The sequence below is a fragment of the Delphinus delphis genome, chromosome 7 (genome assembly GCF_949987515.2).
Source record: "Delphinus delphis chromosome 7, mDelDel1.2, whole genome shotgun sequence".
Taxonomy (NCBI): domain Eukaryota; kingdom Metazoa; phylum Chordata; class Mammalia; order Artiodactyla; family Delphinidae; genus Delphinus; species Delphinus delphis.
Genome location: NC_082689.1, coordinates 25,549,096 through 25,560,035, shown reverse-complemented (window position 1 = coordinate 25,560,035; position 10,940 = coordinate 25,549,096). Strand labels below are relative to the sequence as shown.

At 35.2% G+C, this 10,940-nt stretch overlaps 1 protein-coding gene across 1 annotated transcript in view; it reads right to left on the bottom strand.

Annotated features, from left to right (window-relative positions):
• Window positions 1–4,902: 4,902 nt before the first annotated feature.
• Window positions 4,903–10,940, bottom strand: part of ERBB4 (erb-b2 receptor tyrosine kinase 4) — a 1,108,236-nt gene continuing 1,102,198 nt past the window's right edge. The window contains exons 26-28 of the mRNA XM_060016164.1: window positions 9,290–9,337; window positions 8,189–8,486; window positions 4,903–5,348 (exon numbers count right to left, since the gene is read on the bottom strand). Of these exons, the coding sequence (XP_059872147.1) occupies window positions 4,903–5,348; window positions 8,189–8,486; window positions 9,290–9,337 (792 nt within the window). The remainder of the gene's footprint in view (window positions 5,349–8,188; window positions 8,487–9,289; window positions 9,338–10,940) is intronic.

The following is a 10,940-nucleotide window of genomic DNA, read 5'->3' as shown; positions in this document are numbered from 1 at the left end:
GAGTGCTATGGTGTAGCCCCCTCACGCCCCCCTCCCAGCCCCTGAGAGATCCAGAAATATACAGGAAAATGACTCTCACATTAGGGAAAAGGTACACCCCCCCCACTAATTGAAAAATCTGCAAATGGTACTCAAGAATCAGGTTATGTCAATACTTAGGAGGTATGATTTGCTTTCCTTCATAACAGCTACAGGCCCGGGGGAAACAGCTACATATCAGGGATAAAAATAGCAGTAAAGGCAAAGTGGTTTGGACAAGTTAGACTATTGCCTACAGGTATGGAACTTGGTTTTTTTATATTTGTACAAATGTAACCACTTATTGTGATATGGGTAAAACACTTAGAGTATTGAAAGAAAAATATCCTTAAAAAGCAAAAGTAGAGAAAAAATGGCAACCTATTAGACAACATGGATTTTCCTTTCAGTGAAACTGCACTCATTATGTATTTGTCAGAGGGATGAATGATCCAGTAAAGAGCTACAGGTGGTTCTCAGAGCTGAATAGCCTTTACCTTTATGATAATAAGACTCTTCATTTATCGGAAAAAAAAAATATATACAGCAGCTGTAAAATATTTGCAATCAGGAGCAAAGTAAGATAAATAAAGTAAATAAGTTAATTTGCTGGCAAAAATAACTTATTATAATGTAAAGTCTTCATGAAAAGATTAAATCTAAAACCTACCACGGGTATGTGCACATACGTGAGTTTCAAGATTCCTCACAGGGCTGACTCGACTCAAATTCCTACAGAGAAGGACATAGTAAGAGAATCGATCTTCATGGAAAAGCATAATTTTAACATCGTAAAGTATGCTCTGTGCAGTCATTTATTTGAGAAATAATTTAAACAATGTCCAAATTGCTACTATCTTTTATGGAAAAGTCAGACATTTGAGGGCAGAGGCTAAATCAATGTTTTACAAAGCAGTGTGTGGGACCTCAGAGTTCCACTATGGCTTAAGACAGGCACAGCATCAAGAGGGCCGCTTTGAACTAGGGTGGCAGAAAAGTAAGGAAAATGGGTAGTTGTGCCAATGGTAAAAGAAGTAAGGGCAGCATTTTCCTTAAGGTCCAGAGAGAAATGAATTGTTTCTGTGATTCCTAACAAGATAATCACTTACTTGCAAAGCTGACTGTCAGGGAGTATTTTCCAGGGGAAGCATGTGAAAACCTCCATGAAACTGGGGCTTGGAGTCTTTTCAGCTCATGACTAGAGAAGCATTTCTTCTGCCCAAAAGATCACCTGGCTGTGAAGAGGTGAGGCAGGGGTCTGCAAAAGTGACACATCCTACATTTTTTCACCTTTACAAAATCAGTGGGGCTTGAACCGAGTGTCTGAAAATTTTATTTCATAGAGACTTTTGTTTAATGAAAAGAACAAAGTAGCCCATGGTGCTAAAGCCATGTGTCCATATAAACTGAAGGACTCCTGATCCAACACTGTGCCCATAACGGCTTAATGTTTGCAATTGTGGAAAGAACTACTTTTGCAAAGGCTCTCTGGTATTAGAAAAATTGTATTAATTCTACCCAGAAGTATAAAAGCTGGCCCCTTTGTAATATCAGTAATATCAAGGTCTCTACTGATAGTGTTATTTTAAAATGATGCCCAGTCTACATCTGTATACTCTTATTCGTTCTTAAGCAAATGGCAATCAGCAGATATAAGTCTGCCTTTAGGTGTCTGCATGGGTACCAGGCTGTCCTTCAAAACCATATGCATAAAGAGAGGCCCAGCATAATTCTCTGCCCATAGGATATACAGTAGATTTAGTTTTCTGGCTTTTCAATAACTAGAAGCTTATCCACCTGGATTTCTCATTTACCCTATTAAAAATCATCTGGCTATCAACTACTGTCCAAAACAATGGAAATACGGCAGTTTGAAATGCTTGCTTTAGCATTTATTTCTCAGAATATTGTTAATTAATTCCTTGGGTTCTTTTTGGAGATGGGAGGGTATCATAGAAAAAAGAAAGAATATGTCACAAATTAAATGCATTTTGTTTGTTTACTAAATGACACCACTCATTTTTTTGTCTCTGCATAAGGTAATAGAACATTTATATTTCCTTCACTTCATTTTGAAACCTCTTACTTAAAGTCATCTGTAACATATTTGCCTGTTAAACTCTACAAGGTGGTATTTGCAAAACAAATTTGAAAAATTCCTCTTTACACGTAATACATTTTACAAATGGTAAAGGAATAAGAGAATGAGAAAAAAATAATTGTAATGTTTTAAAGCAAGTTTTCTTAAGTGGAACCTGCTTTTTATATGCCCACTTTCAGCTCAACCTAACAAATAACAATTTTAAATGGCAAACATTTTTTACTATGCAAAATCCATCCTACATTTTCATATCCTGCATTTTATTTTGCTACATTATATTTTGTGGTTAGTTTTCTAGTGTGATTTATTTACTAGTATTAAAATCATTTAACATCTGTTAACCTAACTAAATCTACATCTTACAGCATTATCATGGTTCTGTCCAGATATATACATGCTTTCATAATCACCTTTTCTATTACCTTATGAACTACATATACTAGTTAAATAACCAACATTTATAGATGGATGAATAATTCAAGTTTTGAAATAAAGTTTAGATAGCTCTAGAAAAACATGTATTTACATCCTTCCCTGTTGGGCTTAACCAATTTCCTTTTTTTTTTTTTTTTTTTTTTTTTTAATTTTTGACACTTCAAAAAGCATGTTGATAACCCTTTCAACTTCATGTAGGGGCAGCATCTCACAGTCCTACTGGTTTGTCCTAGGCATTGGAAATATACATGATCTTCATGCCAAGTCTTGATTTTACAAGGTATTAACACATACATTATATACACTTAGAAGAACACTGTTTCTCCTCTCCAGCTACAAATATTGTCATTCTTCCTGATCTACTAAGAAAACAATCTCAAATTTTTAGTTGATACCTTTTAATCTGATTTGAGTTTTGCATTGTTTCTCATTCCATTTCAAGAATATTGCCCGAGAAAAACTTTCATCCTAACCTGTGCCACTAATATTTGATCCCAATACTTTAACATTGGAAAGAAATATTTTTTAAAAATTCCAAATGAATTGGGCCAGATTTTCCTAAAGAGAGAGATTTCTATCCAATTTTTCTAATTACTGACCTGAGGCCCCCTTTTCCTGAAAACTCATTCCTACCATTTGTTCCCATTGCTCATCTTAACTCAGTAGGTATTCTTTAAAGTGATACACAAGAAAGGTGGCTCTAGAACTAGGATGCTGTGTTTGAAGAAAAAGAGTTATTATATAAAGTATCAAAAGAGTAGTATGTTGGATATTAAAATAATTACATGAGAAGTTTTTTCACATTTATTTACAACTTTTGACCCAAGGACCTATCTATCAGCAGTGAATGTTTGTATTTCTTTTTATTATACCAATTTATGTGCAAAGAGTTACCTTCCACTTAATATAGAGTCTTATACTAGAAATTCCATGGAATTCAAGCCAATCCTTACTTGCATTCCTTCAAGTGGAGTATACAAACTGGACAAATTTCCTTGTTTAGGAAATGTGATATCACATGTTGATCATGTGCTGACCCTCTCACTATAATCCCAAAGTGTTCTGAAGTCCTAATTTGCTTGGTTTGGCATTTCCACAGTCTTTCTTTACCTTAGCTCTTTTTTTAAAAAAAAAAGTACTTAAATGAATTATTTTGCTGGTTGCTTCCATATTGCTTCATTCAAAATCCAAAATGGAGTTCAGAAAGAGAACAAATAAAATTATAGCTTAAGTGCAAACTACATTTCTGAGTATCTGCCAAGTAGACATACCCAATCCAGTGTGTTTCTTCCAGTTCAATGGATTCCCCATTGGACCACCCCTGAAAGTGTCAGTAGTTTTCATGAACCACACAGAACTGTCTCTTAGTTTCCCTTCTATTCTTAACATTACCAACTGCCTATCAAGTACTGTCATTTATAGAGGGGAAGAAAATGTTGAAGAATGTAAAGGATTGGGGGGGGATACATATTCAATAGTGTAAAACACAAAAGTAAGATTTGATGTTACATTTGACTAATATCTTGGCTTCCCTTTCTAATTCTAAAGACTGCATATTTAAAATAGTGGCCATTTCACCATATTAAAATATTTTTTTACAATTCTTTCAATTTATAGCAACACCTAAGAAGGTTTGATGGAAAAATGTTTGCAATTATAAATTAAAGCTGAAAAGAGGGGAGAAAGTAATATGAAGAGACAGATCAAAGCAAAACAAAATTAAAAAAACAAAAGAGCTCTCCAAACATAATTACTAGTTATAACTTTGATGAAGATTCAAAACTTATGAAAGCTGAGTTGGCCATTCTTGCTTGTCAAGATTGAAACTGTCTGAGAAAGAGATTGGATTTTCAATCTTAGTTACTATCATACATTATAAAAAAGGTTATCATTTTGTTCTTCTGGAAACATCATTAGGATTTCCAGGGATGCTGAAAATATACACATCGGTTCCTGCAGCTTGGGTCTTTCAAGCATGTGCATTGAAATACAGGAAGGAAGGAAGGAAGGAAGGCAAAGAAAACAATGTAAAAAAAAAAAGTTGGGAACTAGTTTGACAGCAGGCAGTATTGTCTCATATTTGCTGGTCCTTCTCTAGCTGTTCCAGTATCCTGACCAACCCATGCAGAGAAATGAAGAAACAGTGTGGTTCCTCCTGTCTTTCTCTTTCAGTCCTTCCTTCTAATGTTCAAGTTAGATAAGCACATAGCTATCATTGCATCTTGATATCTCCACTGGGAAGTGTCAGAACTACTGGCCTTGAGAGTAGAGGGAAGACCACAAGAGAAAGAGAGGCAGCGGGGAAATTGGAGCGGGCGTCTCTCTCCACCTGAAAACCACTGCTGAGCTTACACCACAGTATTCCGGTGTCTGTAGGGTGGAGGAGGCAGCACAGTGCCTGGCTTCAGCGAGAACTCAGAGAGGTATTCAGGATTCTCTGCCACAATAGGCCGGATCCTTCCATTTTGTTTATAAAAATATTTTGTGCTGTACTCCTGCAGGTAGTCTGGGTGCTGAAGGGTGCTCCGAGGTGGCAGGCTGTGGTTCCAGTAGTCAGGGTTGTCGAATGCTTTCTTGGCCTTCTCTGGCACAGACAGTACGTTGTTCTTCAGGTATTCAGAGTTCCCCAAGGTGTTGGCAAAGGTGTTGAGGTACAGTGGCTCATTCACATACTCATCCTCTGCCTTGGGTGGACCATGGGAAGCACTGTGATATTCAGGATTATCCAAAGCTTGAAGGTCTCCATTTTTCCTCCGAGAGACAAAAGGGTTCTCCTCCACAGGGTTCAGGTATTCTGATGTAATACAAAAGTATCAGTTAACATCTACTTTCTGGAAAATGTTAATCAGACCATGGTTATATAGAATGGTTAGCTTCTTTTTCCAGGACAATAAAGCCACATATTTCAGGAATTTTCACAAAAATTTTTTGTTGATTACTACTATCATATGAAAGAGGAGTAAGTGGGCAAAAAAGGTTAGTGACAAAACAAGGCACCAACAAGGCCAGGGTCAGAGTCCCTGTTCCCTAGATTGTTCTTCTTTCTTTCTGCTTGCATTTGTCTCTCCTACTTATGGGGCCAGTTGTTTAAATGCTTCTATTTTCTAAAAGTTGGTAATTTATGTTGGAAGATAAGACAAACTATCAAGGTTAAATAGATTTTAAATATGGAGATTTTTAAAGAATACTGGAAGATCAAAATGTCTACAGATTAACTCCATGTCAAGATAAATGGATGAAGTGAAATAAAAGTAGTTTTTAGTCTACATAATTTGCTTAGAATGTCTGCATAGGTAACAAGGATTTGATTACAGATATTCCCTCAGAAAGATTTACACACAGGAAAGAAAACATCTAAGGAAAAGACTCAACTAATCAAATAATATAGACATCTAACATGCCTCTATATTGACTTGCTTGACAAAATATATGCTTAACAATAAATATAACTGTAACATTTATTTCCAATAGCTAATCATAATCATAAAATAGCAAATTATTAGTTTGAATCATATGAAATTGCTATTTTGTAGGTTGAAGCTAGTCATATAGCAGCTATTTTGCATGATTCAGTCTAATAAATAGGTATTGGGCTAGAATAGATACTGGGCTAGAATTTTCAAAAATACTGCTAATTAATGCTGCTCTCCTCATGTTTAATTCTATTCCTATGTTTATAGTATAGAATATATATAGACATATATACACATATATAGTAGACCCTCTTTTTAAATATATGCACAAAAATGACACTTTAGCTATTCCTACTTTGGTGTTGGGGTAGGGAGAGGGCATAACTGTTTGCTGAGATGCTACCATTCTGAAACAAACTTTCTATCCCCTATAATAAACCCGACATGTAGAGAGAAAAATCTCATCAACCCAGGGTTATTTTTTCCTGGATATAGGCCTACTGGATATAGTTAACTATTTAGTGTCATGTGCAAGTTAAAAGACAGTAATGAATATCCCACCATCATATACACAGATTACAGTTCAATAATTTACAAGGCACTATTATTTCATCCCTTTTTACAATCCTGTGAAAAAGGAAGTGCAAGGTGTATTCTTCCAGCATTATAGACAGAAAATTGAGATTAAATGATGTATGAAGGATATAATTTGTGTTGAACTAGAATTCAAATTCCCTAACTCCTGTTGAATAATCTTGTTCTACTGCACTGTTTTCACTATTGCCCCTACAGGAGGAGGCTGAACTTCACACTTCATCATAAGTTTTAATTTGAATGGTTCTCAAAGCTACTGTCATTTTAAGAAAAATATATGAAAAATACCTATAAGGGAGTCAGAATTGGAGTTTTCTTATCAGAGTCCTGAAACTTCTTAATGGAAAGTATAGGAATGTCTATACTAAAATTCTCTACTCTCTGAGAACTGGGCTAGAGTTCTACATAAATGTGGGTCTCTTAGTTTAGTACTCAGAAATAAAATCTGGGGATGGTCTACAGTGAGTCTACACAGACTGACTTGCCTTTCTCTTAGAAGGTTCAAGTTACCTTTTCTCAAAGCAATCTGCTTATCTATTGTCCTGATGCAAATTTGTATAGCCATGTAGTTCTGTAGATAGGAATAATTTTATGGTTGAGTTGAGAATCTTCCCAGAGAGCATTTCACTTTTAGGCATCTGTCAAAGCTTCTCAAAACCTACATTTGTGTCACTATTGGGCTACTGTCAACATCCAATTCTTCGTTACAGTAATACTTTCATACATATAGAGGTGGATATATTTTAATAGATTACTGACAATATGTATTTAGGCATCCCTTAATTGCATACTATAAAAGTGAATACAACTGCATGTTAAGTGAGACAATGGGCCTTTATTCAGAGTCTTAAAATACAGTTTACTGTGACACTTAGAAGACTCTAAGAAACAGTCACCGGTTTTTAATAACAATCACCCCTCTTCTTTTTCTGATGCTGTTAACGTAAAAGGAAAGAGGCTTTCTCAAATTGAAATGTTACCTGATTTGGGTGTTTAACATTTCTACTACTAACTTTGTAAAGTTACTTCTGTTCTTTGTAAAGGCACAAGCTATGAGTATTTTCAAGATGTGACAGTATACATATAAGTATATGCAGGGTCAGAACTTTAATTTTTGAAATGTATCATACAAGAAGTCATAATTTCTTATAATAAACTAGGTCATTAAATGACACCATTTTAATGCATCAATCAAGTCTTTTATTGGTGCCATTGAAAGCTTTGGACATTTTTACCAACAACATCAGTCTTTATGATCTCCACAATAAGTCCAATGGAGTAAGGGTTCTGAAATCTTGTGATATGCTACCTCATTCAAATATTCCAATAAAGATATGTTTAGCTCAGTGCTTCTCAAGCTTGATTATGCATAAAAATCACCTGGGGATCTTGTTAAAATGCAGATTCCTATTCAAGTGGGGCCTGCGATTCTGGTTTCTAAAAAAGCCCCTAGATGATGTGGACGCTTTTGATTCAGAAAGCTTACTAGGAATAGCAGCAGCCTAAGCCTTTCATGGATCACACATTTTACATAGGCAGATAGTTTGGCAATTTCCCTTCCATACTTTGCTTATTTTGATAGAGACAAATGTCGAGTGGCAATCATTTCTGAACATTCTGCTTGTACCTTGTTTGGGTTTGTCTCGCATAGGGGTCATGTAACCTTCTTCATCCAGCTCTCCTCGTGGGCTCCGTTCTGGGGCGAACACTGTGGGGTCAGCGCTGTACCTCTGCGTGCTGCTGTCCTCTTGGACGTGGGGTGCCACGGACTTGCGTAAGGTGCCGTTACAGCAGGAGTCATCAAAAATCTCGGCGGTAGCCCCCTGAGCAACTGGGGCTTCTGGGATTGTGCTGGTGGTGGCCCTATAAGGCATGGGCACTCCTTGTTCTGCAGCAAAACCCCCATCTCGGTACACAAACTGGTTCTGTCAATAGTAGAAACACATTTAGACCAAAGGTATTGTTAGGAATAGCTGTCAAAAATATGGATGTTAATAACCAAAAGAATATGGAAGTTTGTCTTTCAGAGCAAAGTCAGAGTTTCTTAATTGAGTTTTTCCCCCTAATAGTCAATGAGTTTGAATTAGACTAGAAACACCTAAAATTCCAATTTTTCTTATAAAATAAATCAATTGTGGGAAAACATTTTGGAAATATATATTTTAATTTTACTAACCACCTAACACATGATCTAGTAAAAAGTATTTCATGTTCCTATCCCACAACTGCTTATTTTTAATGTAAAAATTCAAAGTGAATCTTCAAGACAAATGGCAATGTCATTAAATATAGGCAGTTGCCATTACGAACAGAAGTACAGTGATGCAGTTTGAATGGTGATGTTTCCTTATTGCCTTCTAGTCTGTGGTTACTGTGACTCTGAGTCTCTAGTATCTAACTAGAGAATCACCACTGAGATTCTGACTTTTTAGCCCAAGACCTATAATCGTGGAAGTAAAGATAACCTCTTTACCCAGAAGCATGATGTATGAGCCCAGGTAAATTCTTCAGATAAAAATCAAAAGCTACTGTTGATGCATGATATCTCAACTCTGGATTATCTACTGAGATAAAACATATCTACATAGGCAGGTACACAAGCTACAGTAAATTCTTAACTCACTGTTGGCAAAGGCAAAATGAGGAAATTATGGTGAGGCAAGAGAGGAAACATGATAAGCAAAGACCAAAAATCCTAAAAGATGAAGGTTGATTGTGAAATACTTACTCCTGACATGGGGGTGTAGGCAGGAGGAGGGCTGTGTCCAATTTCACTCTAATAGGAAAGAAAAATGGAATGATGGATGTAATAAGAGGTAACATGAATGAAAAAAAACAAAAAAGAACAGAAAAAAAAAAAGAAAAGCCACATGAGTTGTATGAACCAAAGGGGAAAACATGCACAACAGTGACGTTTGCTAAACAGTAAAATTTTATGCACTCTGACGACAAGCAAGTTTATTTATATTTTCTGAGGATGTTGAATATTTTAATTCAATCCCTGTAAAGAAGAATTATATAGAAAAAGTAAAATTTTAAATGGATTAAAAATAAAGTTGACAATAAATGTTCTTCTGATTAACCCTGGAAGAAAGGGAAAAGCAGTAAATTAACTTGAGTTGTAAATGAGGAACCCTTTCCTTTGTTACACGTTAAATAACTGGAATGGCCACATACCACAGCATTAACTTTCCTCTCATAGGAAGAAACTTATCTAAAAGGAGACGGAGGTGGACTTCAACTTGCCTGGAATAATTTTTGCTATCAAGTTACATTTATTTTTCCCCATTTCAGCAAAGGGTCAACTTCTTAGCCTCTTTTATAAAAAGGTACATAATATTTTCTCATCAGTCTTTTTTTTTTTTTAAGTGAAGAAAAAGCAGAAAATCTTGGAAAATCGTTTCTTTACTGGAAACATGCTTTGCATACATTAATTTTATGTATTTAGAATCAGTTGAAATTAGATTGCAATTAATAAAAAAAGACAGTCTTATGGCTTAAAACTCTAGCCTATGGGTTAAATAAAATTCAATATAAAAATATGATAAAATATTAAGGACAACGTTCCTTATGGTAAGTACAGGGGATGTATGAACACAACCTCTGTTTCCTAGCTAAAAATTATATATATATATATATATATATATATATATATATATATATAAAATCAATCATTTATTAAACACATTTCTTGAGAAACCATGGTCTATGTATGCACCAGGCACTTTTCTTAGCACTGGAAATAATGAATAATGCAAATAAAAACAGTTGATTTTATGAACTCTGCATTCTCTACCTTCTGGATTTAACTGAACAGAGATGACTAAAATAAACCTGAAAGACAACATCTTGAAACATCTGTGAAACAGGGCTAAATCTTATTCCAGATCAACGTTTTTATAATTTAGAGATTCACAGACTAATCTAAGAACATGGTCCCATGGAGATTAACCGTTTAATACAAATTAATAACAACTAGATAATATAGTTTTCCTTTAATTAACTTAGCCTGCTGGACAAATCAAGGGACAAACTCTGAACCCCTACACTGAATTTACATTTAAACTCTGCCCATAACTGAGTCACTTACATGATGGCATAGAAAATATTTATCTCTTTTCTTCTCTAATAACATAACTAACAACACACTGAAGACTATGACATGGAAAGTTAGATATATTTAATATGCACTGCATAGGAGGTGCTTTTGTACAATAGACAGATTGTTGTATGGTATGTTAGAAGCTCCAAGCTCCAGTCCCAATTACAAGTGATATGGTCAATCGTGAAATATCTCGGACCCTCATTTTCATCCTTGGCCTCTTTTATTCTTAATGAAGATAAAGCACAATATTATATATAGATGAACTTTTTAAGCT